Consider the following 19,536-nt stretch of genomic DNA (forward strand, 5'->3'; position numbering starts at 1 on the left):
ACATACATTGTTCGTACAATTTCACATTTTGATGAACAAAATTCAAGAAATGGAAATTAAGTTTGTTTCATACTTTTAATTTTCTTGTACGTTGCTGCATAAATTTTTTGCAAACTTTCATAGTTCAAAAAATCCATATATTGTACTTTACATTCAATATACAAGGAAGAATATATTTTTTCTAGGCGTACAATCAGCTCCCACGAAACACCTTGTATATATATATTTATGATACAGCTGCAAAAAAATGCAACAGTTGCAACCGTTCCATACAGAAATCAGAAAAAAAGAAGAAGAAGAAGAAGAAGAAGAAGAAGAAGAAAAGGAAGAAAAATTGATGGATGAATGAACGTGAAAATGATGATATGAGAGAATGTACGTACGTTACGTACCTTTGAGGTGTTTCGGACAGCATACGAATTCGACGCCGGAGAACAGCGATATTCCACACGGCAGCAGCATCGCGAAGCTTCTCAGATTCATGTTCCTTTCTCTGCAGGTGTCCGCTGCAGTCGCGTTCCACCTGCGACAGACGAAGGTTCCTTTTTTTCAGATTTACGTTTCTTTTCTATGTTCCTCTCGTCTCTCTCTCTCTCTCTCTCTCTCTCTCGCGTTACATTCACGTGCAGACCTGGGGGATTCGCGTCAAAGAGAAACCGTAACGAGGATTCGTAACGGAGATTCAATCTTCCTGGATGGAAATTCATTTCTCCCGAGGCACCGAGGCAGAGTAAACGGCTGAAGAAGGTCGATCAACGGTATACCTAGATATTACTGTGCAGAAGTTCGGCGCGTTCGTTAATTTCATATTCGGGGGGGGAGATTAAAGGATATCTAGGTGAGCCGAGCGAGAAATGTGAGAAATGTTCGAGTGATTATATTTATTTGTTTGTCCGGGGGATTAATCTCGGGAAGCATTTAAATTAATTTCATATCCGGAAAGCAGGGGATATATCTAGGTGAGCTGAGAGAAATGATGAGAGATTATTTAGTTATTAATTACCGTTTGATTAATTTCTGGAGTATCCATTAAGTTTCTTCTCCTTTTTTTTTTAGTCTTACTCGCGAGTGTGTTTATTTTGCACGTGCGAAATATTTACATTTGTTTTCCAGCAGGCGTATATAATTAGAGTATGTATCTATTTCGGTGTATAGAATAATGATCAATCGTGGGAATTATCGACAATTATTTATATATGAATAATTTTAAATTAATATAAATTAAATTAATATGATTAAATAAAATAATAATGAATTTTAGTAATAATTAAAAATAATAATAATGTTATTAATAGTTTGAGGTGATGAAAATAAATTTCTTGAAAAATAAATAAGTAAAACTTATTTTGTTAAAGGGCTAATTAATTAATTTATTTTAACAATTTTCATTATCTCGAAAATAAATAAATGATCTAAAGATATATATGTATATAATTTTTTTCGTAGAATAAAAAAAATAAATATATATATTTAGAAATTAAATGTTTGTCGTATTTGTTAATATTCAATTTTTTTTTTTTAAATAAATATAATTTATACATGCCCATATATATTTCATACTTGAAAAATAAAGAGTATCTAGATGAACTGAAAGAAATATGAGCAATTCTATTTATTTGTTACTGTGTTCAGAAGATTAATTTCTGCAGCACTCGTTAATTTCATATTTAAAAAATAAGAACTATGTAAGATATTAAGAGAGATATGAGAAATGTATTTGAGAAATCATATTTATTCGTTGCGTTCAGGAAATTAATTTCTGGGGCACTCATTAATCTCATATTCGAGTAATAAGCAGTGTCTGCAATATTTGCAAAGTGAAATGTGATTACATACTGATATAATCTATTCGCAAGAATGATATTACATTGATGACATAATACCGACACAATGAACTGTAGCTAATTGATTCCACGGTCACATGCTTTGCAATTTATTTGAAACCTGACCAACATCATCATCATCACAACTGTATCAACAAACTTCATTAATAAGATACCGAGATAACTACCATTACTATAACATACCATGACATAAACGCTATATATTACTATTATTATTGTACATATTATTATTCTACATACTATGACATAAATAATTTGTCATTACTATTATATATTAACATTATTAAATTATATAAACTAAAAGTATTAACATTATTATATTGAATTATATTACTGTTATTTATATATTACACATTGCTATTATTATTCACAAAAAGCTCAAAGTGTTCAAACATTTTCCCCAAACAACTGTACATTACTATTATTGTTGTTGTACATACTGTAACATTAATAATTTGTCATTACTATTATATATTAACATTATTAAGTTATGTAAACTTTGTTAACATTATAAAGTTATGTAAACTTTAAATTATATAATTATATAATTACATAAATTTTAAATTATATAATTATATAAACTTTAAATTGTATAATTATATAAACTATACAATTGTATAATTATATAAACTAAAAGTATTAACATTATTATATTGAATTATATTATTGTTATTTATATATTACACACTGCTATTATTATTCACAAGAAGTTCAAAGTGTTCAAACATTTTCTTCAAATAACTTTACATTACTATTATTGTTATTGTACATAACATTAATAATTTGTCATTACTATTATATATTAACATTATTAAGTTATGTAAACTTTAAATTATATAATTATATAAACTTTAAATTATATAATTACATAAACTTTAAATTATATAATTACATAAACTTTAAATTATATAATTACACAAACTTTAAATTATATAATTACACAAACTTTAAATTATATAATTACATAAACTAAAAGTATTAACATTATTATATCGAATTATATTATTGTTATTCATATATTACACATTTCTATTATTATTCACAAGAAGTTCAATGCGTTCAAACATTTTCCCCAAACAACTGCACAGAATGTCAGCTAATATACAACTTCAGCAGGGATCGAACTTCCCCTAAATTCAACGTGACGCGTATATAAACGTACGCCGAGACACGCGACAAACGTTTCGGGTAAACGAAAGTTCCGTGCCTTCCAAGTTAGAGCGGGTGCTCCCAAGTTTCAAAACCTCCCCCACGTAAGTAACCATGGGGGACTCGAGTTACCAAGGTTCAACACAATATATAATCAAACGCGTTGAGGAGCGAAAGCCACCCCCCCCCCCCCCCCCGTGACGAAAACTCCGTCCTGGGTCAGCCAACGCGAGACTTGCTCGGGTTTGCACGATTCAAAGGGCCTCTGGCAAACTCTATCGAACCCTCCACATTCTCGACGAGGGGTCGACGTCGCGGAGGATAGCGTTACGCGGTGGCCAACGCCACCGGTAAATCAATAACTGGCTCTCGTCTTCGACGAGACACGTATGTATGTATGTATGTATGTATGTATGTATGTGAGCGCTTACCTGTGCGATTCCCAGCATTTCGTCTGATTGTGAAGGTGATCGAACAGGCAGCCTTCCGGCACGAGCAACGCGTCACTCTGGAACGGTCCCTCTGGAACGAGAAAAAAAAAAAAAATGATTAGGTATCGATGCGAACGAAAGGGTAAAAGGTCGTGTCGCTGAAACATAGGTCTATATTGATCGGCGAAAGAGAGACGGGGTAGAAATCTGTGCATATGCAGGGTATCGAAGAGTTAGGGTTGTGTGTGAGACATTCGTTAAACGAATTTTAGTGTATTGTAATTTTTCTGCAACGTAGCGTGTCGTTTCAGATGGTGCGAGACACTGTCGTAGAAACGTGTGAGAAATGTGCACACTGGGCTCGCAACATCCGGGAACAATGGATTTTCTTTTTATAGTGTAAGAATCGAGATTTCCATTTTATGTGTAATTGTTTTGTAATTATAATTCTATATGTAATTGTTTTATAATTATAATTTTATGTATAATTGTTTTACAATTATAACTTTATATACAATTGTTTTAAAATTATAATTTTATATATAATTGTTTTACAATTATAATTTTATATACAATTGTTTTACAATTATAACTTTATATACAATTGTTTTATAATTATAACTTTATATACAATTGTTTTATAATTATAATTTTAATTATAATTATTTTATGATTATAATTAATTTTATAAACAATTATTTTATAATTGTAATTTTATATACAATTATTTTATAATTATAATTTTACATACAATTGTTTTATAATTATAATTTTACATACAATTGTTTTATAATTATAATTTTATATACAATTGTTTTACAATTATAACTTTATATACAATTGTTTTATAATTATAACTTTATATACAATTGTTTTATAATTATAATTTTAATTATAATTATTTTATGATTATAATTAATTTTATAAACAATTATTTTATAATTGTAATTTTATATACAATTATTTTATAATTATAATTTTACATACAATTGTTTTATAATTATAATTTTACATACAATTGTTTTATAATTATAATTTTATATACAATTGTTTTACAATTATAACTTTATATACAATTGTTTTATAATTATAACTTTATATACAATTGTTTCATAATTATAATTTTATATATAATTATGTTATAATTATAATTAATTTTATATAATTATTTTATAATTGTAACTTTATATACAATTATTTTACAATTATGATTTTATATGTAATTGTTTTACAATTGTAATTTTATATATAATTGTTTTACAATTATAACTTTATATACAATTGTTTCATAATTATAACTTTATATACAATTATTTTATAATTATAACTTTATATGTAATTGTTTTACAAATAACTTTATATATAATTGTTTTACAATTATAACTTTATATGTAATTGTTTTACAATTGTAATTTTATATATAATTGTTTTATAATTATAATTTTATATACAATTGTTTTGTAATTATAACTTTATATACAATTGTTTTATAATTATAACTTTATAAAGAATTATTTTGTAATTACAATTTTATATATAATTATTTTATATATAATTTGCGTTTGAATTTGTGTAATTTTCGTAAGCAAATATTCGAAAAAATTTATTATTTATTATATTATTATATTATTATTATATAACATATATATTATTATTATATTATTATTTATTATATTCAAATTTATTTACTTGGTGAAACTTGCGAAAAATACCGTTTTTTAATATATTGTTTAAACGAAAATTTTTTTTTTGCAAAATTGTATATACCATCAAATTTATCATCAAAAAACATTAATTTCGTCGATTTACACAAAAATACGATATCTTCGATAATTTCAGAGATATTTGACTGAACATGTTCCGCACCCCCAACTTTGAGGGTAGTTTTCACCTTTTCAACATCGACAAAAACAATACATATTCCTTTTTCTTTTTCTGTGTTTTTTTTTTTTTTTTTTTTTTTTTTTTTTTGTCGAATTATATATACATGCATCTCGTGTGAAATTTGCGAATTTCAATTTAAATATGTATGAGCATATGTTCAATCTCTGCCCGCGTTTATTATACTCTATAGATTACGGAGAATACACGTTTCTAACGCGCTCTTCTCACGTCAACCGAACGTATATTTTCGCTAATAAATACGATCAGCTGGACATATCGGCCCCGCTTTAATGCTAGTTCATAAGAAAGTACGAAATTTTCGATCAGACAGAGATCCAGCAAGATAACATTCTGGATTTTCTTTTGTAAAACAGTATCGGCGTGTTCCACGAGTAAAAGTAAACTAATGAAATTAAAATAAAATAATAAAATGAATAAATGTGTGGATTGTGTAATAATAAGTAATAAAATGTATAAAGAAAAAGTAATAATAAGCATCAATAAATAATAGAATGTATAAAATGAATAAACGAGTGACAAATAATAGAATGATAAACAATGGAATGTTTGTTACAGTAATATATAATAGTTCCATAAATTCTCGATTAAAAAGTTATAACAAAAATACAGCTCGTGCAAACATAATCTCACAGCTTCTTGGTTAAAAAAATCTGTGCCAATGATCACATGAACATCACAAGTTATACGAATTCTCAATTAATGAGAAAACGAGAACGAGAAGCACGAATCGCCAACTAACATAAAACGTAGCTCGACAAAAATTCTTCATCAAACAATTGTTGCAGAGAAAGATATCGAAATAACAATATAAAAATATTGTTAATAAATATACAACAATATATAAATATAGAAACATCGAAATAACAGTATAAAAATATTGTTAATAAATAATTAACAATATATAAATATAGAAACATGTTAACTCCATAAACACGAAATAACAATATAAATATAGATGTGAACTTGTGATTAAAAACTGGCAATAAAAATAGCAAGTGATAGTAACATCTTTTCTTTAGTGATAGTAACATTAAAACTTTTTTAGAAAAAGAAAACTTTTAGAAAAAAGAAAAAGAAGGATATTTCGTTACATTGTTTCTGTCTCAAGTTACATTTGTAGTTTGAAACTATCTGACACTTTAAGAGTTACAGTCATTGACTTTTGAAATTTTTGAAATATCCCCTCCACTCCTCTGTTTTAGGAAAAGTATCGAGAACTAATTGTGAACTGGTTATCAGTACAACATCAACTGGCTGAAGAAACAAACAGCGACCTGCGAAACGATCATTCAACGCTAGGCTTGAATATTTTATCGCTATTTCAACGCGTTAACTCGTAAAGCGAACTGCTATATTTACCGTGTCGTACGCTAAATGGTTCAAATATCCTTGTTAATTGGAACAATGAATGGCAGAACGTAAAAGTTTCACGCGTTTATAACACGTATGTACACACACATATATATATATATATATATATACATATACAGTGTAAAGTTGAATTTATTGAACGTTTGAATTTATTGCCTTGCCCAAGGAAAATTTCAGTATCAGTAGGAATCTCTTTTCTTTGCTCGACGAGTAATTTATGTCTCTTCAATTTCTATTCTTTTTGTCTCTGTTCCTTTTTTTTTTTTTTCTTGCTTCAGTTTAGTGAAGTTTTTCTTGCTTTAGTTTAGTGAAGTCTTCACTGTTATGCTTTTATATAAAAAAATATTTCTTCGAAATTATGAGACGCTTATGTGAAATGTGTCAAAGTGAAAGATAGAAATGAATGATATAATAATATTGAGAGGATAATAAAATTTAAAACAAGGAGGGAATAGAAATTTGAATAAGAAAAATAGAAAGTTGAATAATTCACAGTTGAATAATAAATTCTGAGATGAATAGTTTGCAACGAGTAAAGGTAAAAGCTTGCAGACTGCAAATTATAATTATAGCAATCGTTAGATTAAGATAGTAAAAAACTTGAAATAAATAGATATAGTACAATGCAACAAAGATAAAAGTACAACCAATCCAATACAAATAAAATATAACATAAATAAATAAAAATGACACAGTAATTAATAGTAATTAATATAAAGATAAAAGTACGAAGATAATAAAATATAAAATAATAAATATAAGTAGATCATAAAATATAAAATAGAATATAAGTATAAGTGAATATAAAATATAAAATATAAAATAGTGAATATAGAGAATACAGAAAATATAAATAAGGTAACAAAATAAACAAAGTATTCACTATGGCAAGATGTAATAAAAAAATAAATAAATGAAAATGGCACAGTAATTAATAGTAATTAATATAAAGATCAAAGTACGAAGATAATAAAATATAAAATAATAAATATAAGTAGATCATAAAATATAAAATAGTGAATATAGATAATAAAATATAAATAAGGTTACAAAATAAACAAAAACAAAGATTCACTATGGCAAGATGTAATAAAAAAAGTAAATAAATGAAAATGGCACAGTAATTAATAGTAATTAATATAAAGATCAAAGTACAAAGACAATAAAATATAAAATAATAAATATAAGTAGATCGTAAAATATAAAATAGTAATTATAAATAAGGCAACAAAATAAACAAGAACAAGGATTCACCATGGCAAGATGTAATAAAAAAATAAATAAATGAAAATGGCACAGTAACTAATATAAAGATAAAAGAAGAAAATAATACAAAGATAATAAAATATAAAATAATAAATATAAGTAGATCATAAAATATAAAATAGTAAATATAAGTAGACAATAAAATATAAATAAGGTAACAAAATAAACAAAAACAAGAACTCACTACGGCGAGATGTAAAATAACAATCAATAATAATATAAAAATATAATAATAATAAAAATAATAATAAAATACACAACGTGCATCACTATAATAACAATACTCAAGATGCATCACTATACTAACAATAAGATCAGTACATCGCTAATAAAAGTAAATAATAAAGCAAAATTTCAGGTAACGAGCGAGTAAAATCGGAAATAAACGAAACGAAAAATTTACGAAACGATAATCATTGAGGCAAGACACCACCACATCCATATTTATTATACCCTGCCCCTTTCAAAGCCCCTTTCCATCGCAATTTGACGATAATGTATTCGCCTTCGACATTCAAATCTCCTCCATCGGTTTCCTCGGATCGTTCGAGTCTTCTATCCTAACAACGCTCATAATTGTTAATACAGCAATATTTCCTCGACGTCGTTTAATCGACCAGGATCTCGTCGAGCATCGTTCAAACGCTCTCACACTTCTTCAAACAAGAAACAATACTTATGCTCCACGTAATTGGGACCACGGATGGATTCTTCTTTTTTTTTTTTTTTTTTTTTTTTTTTTTTTTTTTTTCTTTATTCCCTCGTTAAGTATGATATATTTTATCTCCGCCTGAACATTGACAGAGAGTCGATATTAAATTTCATGGGACTCGGTTTCAGTCTGCCCGGACAGGTATCCACTCGTTGTCCGATGGCTTTCGTCCAACTTTTCACGTTCTACGCCAATGAACAGCACTATAGTGCGCGTCACTCATTCGTCAATTATTATAGAGAACAATTTCAAGAGGGCGTTTGTAATAAACGTCTCGAATGTTTGATGATAATTGGATGATTGGGCGATGGAGTGGTTTGAGAATAATTGTAGAATCACGAATTAAATGTTAGTAAAATGGTATGGTTATACGTATATGAAATAACAATATAATTATACATGGTTGATGAAAGTATTGCATATGTACGTAATAATAATAGTGAACGATGGAGAGAAAGTTTTGTAATTTTTGAAAGTCTAAAGGGTAAAAAGAAGAAACGAAAAGACGAAAGTTTTCGAATGCTCAAGTAAACGAGCATTCTTTTTCAATTATTATCCTCGCTTCTCCTTCCCTTTGTTCTCTCCGTTTTATTAATAGATGAACTATAATGTTATTAATAAATGAACTATAATATTTCTATGCGGCGCGTGTAGGTAATACTTCTCTTGAAAAGATCCCACTCTATATTTATCCCACCCTATAGATGTCAATATTATATTGTATATAGATTACGTTGTATTAGTATATATCATATTGTATTGTATATAGATATATTATGTCGTATTAGTATATATCATATTATATTGTATATAGAGTATTTTGAAATTGTATATTGTATATAGAGTATTTTGAAATTGTATATTGTATATAGAGTATTTTGAAATTGTATATTGTATATAGAGTATTTTGAAATTGTATATTGTAAATAGATATGTTATGTCGTATTAGTATATATCATATTATATTGTATATAGAGTATTTTGAAATTGTATTGTATATAGATATATATTATATTGAATATAGAGTATTTTGAAATTGTATATTGTAAATAGATATATTATGTCGTATTAGTAAATAGATATATTATGTTGTATATCATATTATATTGTATATAGAGTATTTTGAAATTGTATTAATTTTATTAATGACTATATTGCCGTGGTTCCCAACGTGGGACTTTTGCAGTCTTTTTCAATGAAAATTCAACTTGTCAATTTTCTCTCTCTTGTGGATTTTAAGAAACTAAAGGCTTGTTTAGACCAAGTTAATGGCCTTTTACTGTTTGAAAAATACTTTTTGAATAATAAGAATTATATGTCCAAAAAGAAGATTGGGAACCACTGCCATACTGTCATTATTTGAAATTTTATCAATTAGTTTTATTAATGACTACAGTGCATTTTCAGCACCATCTCTGATGCTATGTAATGCGCAATAAATTCATAAAAAGATGCAAATATGTATTTAAATGTTCAAACACTTTCACCGCTTGCTACAATTGCTTTAAATTACATCATGTATTATGAGAATAACAATAAAGAAGGGACGGAGAATAATTGTGTAATAAATTGTAAAATAAATATGCACGTTAGTAAAATAATAATAATAATGTTTGTGAATATATGCGATACATTAATACAATGCAATATTATGATATTGTTAGATTTGTATATCTGCTATTAAACACTCACTACGTGCTTACTAATCCAGTCAGTCTACACTTTTCCCGTTAAAATTAGCCAGACATACTAATTTCACGCTTTCACTTTAACTCGTCAAAGTGCCATTGATGTGAAATACAGGAATGTTGGAATAAAGAAAAGTGTGCGAAATATTCAGAATATGATTGAGTTAGAATACTCAATAAATAAAATTTGGTTTCCTTGTTAAAGTTGCAAGAGTATGAATTTATGAAAATTAAGCCTCTGATTATCATTTTTACCATTTAATTTATTGCAATACTACCTTGTAATATAATAATACTATGTTATTTATATAATATAATATAATATATAATATAATTAATATAATAATATATAATATATAATAATATAATATTATATTATTTTAATTTACATTATAATTTACAATTTATTATAATATCCAATTTATTGTGATTCATTATTACCATTAAATGGAAATTTTAAGAAATCATTAAACTTGATAATTGCAGATGTGTAGATGAATGCTTCTGTGACTTAATATTGTATCATAAAATGAAACAAAATAACATTTCATGCAGAAAATGTTACTATACCATATTATATTATTATATTGAAATATTATATCATTATATATTGTATCATATCATATTATAATATTGCACGTATTATATCAAAATAAAAGAAACAATATACATCTAAAGTGTGCTGGCAAGAAATCCATAATTGTAAATGAAAGTGTGCATCCGCACACGTTCGAATTCCACTTTTTTTTTTACAAGGAAATTTCATTTCATTCTGTTCGCGAGCCACTCGTTTGACTCGATTAAAGTGAAGCAAGCTGATAGCAGTGCTAAATGAAAGCTGTCCATCCGAATTACTTATCAGAAAACAATTCCGATGCTAATACGTACCGAGACATCTGTAAGGCTTGACCCAACGTGACAATTTGCATTTAGTTCTTCCTGGCTTGCACCATCCGCTGACCCTCACGTAGTGCGACGACTCGACGATGTTGGTTATGTCTCTTTTCGGATAAGCCTGCAAACACAAATACACGAATATCGTCATTATCAAATGTCATTTTTATCTAATCCACCCTATTCTCTAACAATTGTATTTTCGCGAACGTAAGTTTCATTTCTTTTTAAAAATGAAATTTACAATAGACATTATGTCTGTACATAAATGCTCTAATAACTATAATAGCGATAATTATTTCACATATTAATAAACGTTTATGTGCGGGTGACAAATAATTTTATTCATTTTTTAAAAATTGTATTAAACATTACTTCCATTAATATATAATGCTGCTGTATATTACTATACATAGATAGTGAATAAAATGTAATATTATGTCAATTATTGTGTATAATATGTTTATCAAATATTAATTTGTACCTATATCAATATATTAGTACAGTAGTAATAATTAAAAATATATTTATTGTTAACGAGCATATTGCGATATGTAGATATAGTGTGTCCTGTATAAAATTTCTATTCAGTTTAATTAATGTATGAATTTACACGAAATTTGATTTTAGAATTATCATCAATTTTAAGATCAGGACTATATCGTTGTTAGATATTTCGCTTGAAAACGAAAGTAACATCATTATAAAAAAATTAATAAAATTATATAAGAAAAATATACATTATAAAAATTATTATATATTATTTATAAAATTTGTAAAAATTATTATTATAAAATTATGTAAGAAAAATATACATTGTAAAAATCATTATTTATAAAATTTGTAAAAATTATTATTATAAAATTATATAAGAAAAATATACATTATAAAAATCATTATTTATAAAATTTGTAAAAATTATTATTATAAAATTATATAAGAAAAATACACATTATAAAAATTATTATTTATAAAATTTATAAAAATTATTATTATAAAGTTATAAAAAAAATAACACAGTTCCCAGTTTCGTGCGGAACGTTTACAGCCAATAAAAAAAAAAATAAAATAAAATAAAAGTAAATCCACTGTTCAGCGTGGCTCATTTTAATTTCGTTTGAGTCTCAACGAGCCAATCTGATACTTGGTACAGACACATCTCTCCTTTTGTAAAGTTATCCACCTGGAAAAGTTCAATGGCGTGAAATTGGAAATGATATCGGAGGCCAAGGCATTGTTCCCTTTGAATCTCGTATTTTTATTAAAAAGTTCCCAGCAAAAGCTTCGTAAGTGACCTACAATGGTTCATGAAAGTATTTGTACGTTCGACGTGGACAACTTTTATGTACCTTGTTGCGTGTTGTTGCACAGATTTATGTACAAACGTATGTGTACCTTGTATAACTGTGCTCGCAGAAGTCTATTCAAACGCTTGACACACAAAAACTTTTATTCAATGCGCGCGGAATGTCGTGCAAAAAAGGTTTTCGAAAATTTCATTAACACCGTAACGAGATTGTATTGCCATCGTGGTCATAATGCTCGAGTCTCGAACGAATCTGAAATCCACATGAGGAGAGTCGTGGAATATTTACTGTTCACGAAGGTATTCGAACTCGTTGCATTTTGAAATCTCATTCTAACGAGAGTTTTTACTAGTCGCGATTATAATCCCCCGAGATTGATATATTATGGAGAACTGATATATTATGTACATAAATTGCAAAGTATTTTAATATTATATAATATTGTAATATATTATATTAATATGTATTATAAATATTTTAATATTTTAATATTATAATATACTTTATAATCTATTATATTAATATAATAGACTATAGAATATATATACTATTATAATCTATTATTTTTTATAAAAACTATTATAATCTATTATTTTTTATAAAAACTATTATAATCTATTATTTTTCATAAATATATATACTATTACAATCTGTTATCTTTTATAATCTGTTATATATTAATATAATAGATTATAAAATATATATAATCTATTATATTAATATGTATTATAAATATTTTAATATTATAATATACTTTATAATCTATTATATTAATATAATAGATTACTATAAATATAAATAATATAAATTATAAATATAATAATACTTTAATATTATATAATATTATAATATTTTGCAATTTACTTACATATATTTCAGTTATATATATATATAATAATTAATATTTTAATAATATATAATATTATAATATTTTCTACTACTCGCGATTATAGTCCTCTGAGTCGAAACTGAAATATTATGTACATAAATTGCAAAATATTTTAATATTATATAATATTATAATATATTATAATATATATATATTAATATATATTATAAATATAATATTTTAATATTATATAATATTATAATATTTTGCAGTTTACTTACATATATTTCAGTTATATATATATATAATAATTAATATTTTAATACTATATAATATTATAATATTTTTTACTACTCGCGATTATAGTCCTCTGAGTCGAATATTATGTACATAAATTGCAAAATATTTTAATATTATATAATATTGTAATATATTACAATATATTATATTAATATATTATATTAGTATATATTATAAATATTTTAATATTTTAATATCATAGTATTATATAATTTTATAATATATTATAATATTTTAATATATTATATTAATATATATTATAAATATAATATTTTAATATTATATAATATTATAATATTTTGCAATTTACTTACATATATTTCAGTTATGTATATATATAACAATATTTAATATTTTAATATTATATAATACTATAATATTTTGCAATTTACTCACATATATATTAGTTATATATATATATATATATATATATATATATATATATATATATATATATATATATATATATATATATATAGTATTATAATATTTAATATCTGATATAACTTACATTATATATAATTTTATACATTTAAATTATATTATATATAATATAAATTATATTACAATTTTCATATATATATATATATATAAATTATATTATTAATCAAATATAGAATTAAAATACGATAATACACATCGACAATTTTTCACTGTCACCCCTTACCTAAATTATGCTCTCCACTATGAATTCCAGAACACGTCCAACGCCAAAAGAAAAAAAAAAAAAAGTTTTCAAACATGGAAATCGTATATTAGTGGTCTGATTCTGAACCAAATGGATCCCAGCTCTTTCAACTACGTTTACACGAATCGTTTACTCGAATCTTCGATCGCTGAATTTGGCTACCCGGGTAATTAGCGCGAGCATCTGCACGTTTCATTTCGTTCGCATCCGATCGATTCGAAAATTACATCGGCGAACGCTATGGCGAAAGATGGCCGCGCCTCGCGGATATTGAAACGTCGGCGAATTAACGACCTGTCACACACGCGAAATAAACTCGTCGCAGATTGAAACACGCTGATGGGGGTTACAAACGCGCGAGTAGCCTGAATAAATCAGCCGGGCTGAATCTAATTTCCCGCGTTTGCCAGTTCGGAGGAGAATCTCGCCAGAGGGGTTTTCGGTAATTAGCGACGCGGAAATATTTTTCATCTGCGTTTCACGGGAATTATGGATTTTTATTGAATGTAAAGCGATTGCACATATTTTTAGGGAAGAGTAATAACGCAGATGAAAATTTTATTTTGTGCTGGATCATTGACTGTTGAATTCGCGAGTAATTAATGTGCATGATACAATTACAAATTTCGTGCCAGATCGTGTATTATTTATTTTTAAATATTTTCAGAGGGAGGAGTGTCCAAGAAATATTTTGTAATTTTGTTTAATGTATATAATATATCATAATATATACGTACTAATTATATAGGTTATATACAGTACATAATAAAATAAATAAATATATATATTATTAAACAAATATGCATAATATTAAATATTATATTTATAATATATATTTATATTTATATTATATTAAATTTATTTAAATATATATTAATATATAATATAAATATCTATTAATATATATATAATATTATATTATATTAATATACTACAATATTAATATATTTACACACATAGTATGTGTAGTATAATATATAATATGTTAAATATATATTATAATATATGTAACAATATTAATATATATACACACATAATATATGTAATATAATATATAATATATTAAATATATATAATATTATACACGCAAATAATATTACATAATATATTAAATATATATAATATTATGCACGCAAATAATATTACATATTATATTAAATATATATAATATTATGCACGCAAATAATATTACATAATATATTAAATATATATAATATTATGCACGCAAATAATATTACATAATATATTAAATATATATAACATTATGCATGCAAATAATATTACATAATATATTAAATATATATAAAATATTATTTATAATATATTAAATATATATTATATTATTTATAATATATTAAATATATATAATTTTATGCACGAAAATAATATTACATTTAAAATTTCAAATAACAAATCAACATAATGACCGCAGTGATGTAACAAACATTATATTAATGAAACACTCGGCTAATTTTTAGGAATAAATGGAAAATCTCGTTCAAACAGAATTGCACGGCGAAAGGTTCTCAACTATCTCACTGAGAAAAGTTTTTGCCCCCGGATTGCAAAACGAGTGAAATACTCGAACTTGTTCCCTCGTGTATGAAAATAGTTTGGTTCTCGTTCGTGGGGCAGCTTGGAAACATCCCCCACGCACACGAACGAATTCGACCAGAGCCGAACCTCCCGTTTGATGAACGTGTTTCATCGCAATTTAAACGATAATTCCAATTACCGTGTACCTACCGGGAACTACTTGAAAAACAGGCACGCGATATACGCGCATCAAACTGTTCTATTAATTTTCGCAAATCCCACAATCGAGTTCTATCCTCATGGTTAAAGTTTCGAAATTGATGACCTATTTTCGCGGAAACCGCGGAAACAATTTCAATCAGAATTTGACCGAGAGCCCTGCCAGTGTTATAAAGTGAAACGCTGTCGATGTGTTTTCACGCGGAAGAGGAAAAGAGACGAAGAAGAATTATTGCAGAAAAAGGAAAAAAAAGAAATAGATGTGTAGGAGATGATTGAAAAGTTATTATTTGGGAAAATATTTGTAAATTTATTTATTCATATATGTTTATTTATTTATGTATTTATTATATATTATAACATATAATAAATTTATATATAGATTAATATTTATTATAAATTTATTTGTTATGTATTTATTATATATTATATTATATATTTATTATATATTATAACATATAATAAATTTATATGTTATATATAGATTAATATTTATTTTAAATTTATTTATTATGTGTTTATTATACATAATAAATTTATATATTATATATGGATTACAAATTTATTTATTATGTATTTGTTATATATAATAAATTTATATATTATATATAGATTAATATTTATTATAAATTTATTTACTATGTATTTGTTACATATAATAAATTTATATGTTATATATAGATTATTATTTATTATAAATTTATTTATTATGTATTTGTTATATATAATAAATTTATATATTATATATAATTTATTTATTATAAATTTATTTACTATGTATTTGTTACATATAATAAATTTATATATATATAATTGTATATTTATAATGTTATAGTAGTATTTATATATAATTGTAAACAAACATCATTTTGGAGGAGGTCTCAATCGAGAAACAAACTTTTAGAAGCCTTTTCGAATAATTAGACTACGAATTAAATTTAATTAATGAATAAAAATTCATTCCTATTTGATAATAATTGACGTTCTTCGACAATCTTCTGATATTATCGGAGAATATTCGAATTACTTCGATCACTTAAATGTATCAAATGTTGGAACCTTTTCTAGATAATTAAATCATCTGAACTATTATATTTAAATCTGAAATTATCTGACCAACATTCATGTTCGCTGAAAATAGTACAGGATATTTAATTTACTATAATTTTACCTATTTATTTGTTACTTATTAATTTTTATTTATTTACTTATATAGTTTACTGTTTACTATTTACTAGTTACTGTTTGCTATTTACTGTATTATATAGTTTATATAGTTATGTATTATATTATTACATAGTTTACTATTTATTATATTCTTGTAATTCATTATTATTTATTATATATAGTTTACTATTCATTGTATTCTTCTAATTTATTATCATTTATTATATAGTTTACTATTCATTATATTCTTGTAATGTACTATCATTTATTATATAGTTTACTATTCAATCATGTATTCCTGTAATTTACTATCATTTATTATATATTTTACTATTTATTGTAGTCTTATAATTAATTATTATTTACTATATATAGTTTGTTATTTATTAAATAATTTACTATTATTTATTATATTCATTGTATTCTTATAATTTATTATTTATTATTTTGTAATTTATTATTTATCATTTATTATATAGTTTACTATTCATTGTAGTCTTGTAATTTACTATCATTTATTATATAGTTTTCTATTTATTATGTTCTTGTAATTTATCATTATTCATTATATAGTTTACTACTTATTATGTAATTTATCATTATTTATTATATAGTTTACTATTTATTATATTCTTGTAATTTATTATCATTCATTATATATTTTACTATTTATTGTATTCTTATAATTTATTATCATTTATTATATATTTTACTATTTCTTGTATTCTTGTAATTTATCATTATTTATTATATAGTTTACTATTTATTATATTCTTGTAATTTATTATCATTTATTATATATTTTACTATTCATTGTATTCTTATAATTCACTATTATTTATTATATATAGTTTGCTGTTCTTATAATTCGTTATTATTTATTATATATAGTTTGCTATTTATTGTATTCTCGTAAGTCATTATTATTTATTATATACATAGGTTGCTATTTAGTGTACTAAAGAGTGACCACTCACCTTCTTGCAGTATTCGAGGATCTCGAGCTTGTCCGTCATGCAGCTCTTCTTGTCAGCCGAGGAGACCCAACGTCCCTGTTCGCCCATATGCTGCGCCAAATACACCTCGCCGGCCTCGCATAACGTAGCGACCTTCGCATAAACAATTGCATAAACACTCGTCGCGCTTTTGTTACACCGCTCGCTTATCGTTACCATACAGTGACTCTTGCGTCAACACTTTTACGAGGCGTCGCTCGACTCTGCTTGGATAACAAGAATAATACGTAAATCACGTAAATAAATGAAACGAAAATGTCTACCAGCCATATATAAATCGTTAAATTACAATTTAAACGATAATTAAAACTGAATAGTTTAGAACCGTGTCGAAATATTTCATATATTCCACGTGGCAACGTCGTTATAATTCAAATGACGATTTATACGGAAATTAATATTAATCTTAATGTTCGAATATCTCTTAAGCACTTGCAAGAAAAAAGAAAAACCTTAATCCCGAGACTAAGGCTAAACACTCAGTGTTGGACAAAATGGCGCGGGGAAAGAAATCGCACGTCAAGTTTTTCTTTTCTTTCGTTTCCGGAAGCCGCTTGGCGCTGAGCCAACTGATTGCGGACCATAACGAGTGACCGAAAACCGTACACGATAACTCCTCGTCGCTCTCTTTTTCTATTATAAACTCGTCGGCACGATATCACTGGATAGAAATGATCGAGAAGCAATGAATTTATTATTTGTGTCTCGCCTGTCTATTTACTATATAGTTTACTATTTATTTCGTTATACTTGATTATACTTAAAACTGAGAAAAATGTTGGAATTTTGGGAGGAAAAAGATTCTCGACGTTGAAAGAGGTTGCAAACGAAAGCGAAATGATAACAGCCTCGATATCTAGCGTCCAAGTATTAACGGGAGAGTCACTGTGCGCGTGGCGATAGCTCGCAGAAACGATGCTCCATCGAGCGTGAACCGTGAGTAATGAATCCTCTGGAGGACAGGAAGGGAGGAGGGCGAGGTTTTCGCCGTCGTGGAATTTTTTCGCGCAAAATCCCGAAAGCTATCTCTCGGCCGGATTTTTCTTCCGTTGGGAAACGAGAGAGAACGATATTTTCAGCGAGTGAATTCGTTTCCATTTCCGAGAATTATGCTTAAAAGCTAGACGGCAGATCGAGGGATGCGAGACGTCAAGGTGTTCTGATCGTACAGGTGCTACGTCTACTATGGTCGTTGGACTTTTGGATGTTTTGTA

At 25.8% G+C, this 19,536-nt stretch overlaps 1 protein-coding gene across 1 annotated transcript in view; it reads right to left on the minus strand.

Annotated features, from left to right (window-relative positions):
- Positions 1-383: 383 nt before the first annotated feature.
- Positions 384-19,536, minus strand: part of LOC122535386 (amyloid-beta-like protein) — a 70,188-nt gene continuing 51,035 nt past the window's right edge. The window contains exons 3-6 of the mRNA XM_043666875.1: positions 18,284-18,415; positions 11,255-11,381; positions 3,425-3,515; positions 384-523 (exon numbers count right to left, since the gene is read on the minus strand). Coding sequence (XP_043522810.1) covers positions 385-523; positions 3,425-3,515; positions 11,255-11,381; positions 18,284-18,415 — 489 coding nt within the window. The 3' untranslated portion in view covers position 384. The remainder of the gene's footprint in view (positions 524-3,424; positions 3,516-11,254; positions 11,382-18,283; positions 18,416-19,536) is intronic.

This window comes from Frieseomelitta varia, unplaced genomic scaffold (assembly GCF_011392965.1).
Source record: "Frieseomelitta varia isolate USP_RPSP 00005682 unplaced genomic scaffold, Fvar_1.2 scaffold_709, whole genome shotgun sequence".
Taxonomy (NCBI): Eukaryota; Metazoa; Arthropoda; class Insecta; order Hymenoptera; family Apidae; genus Frieseomelitta; species Frieseomelitta varia.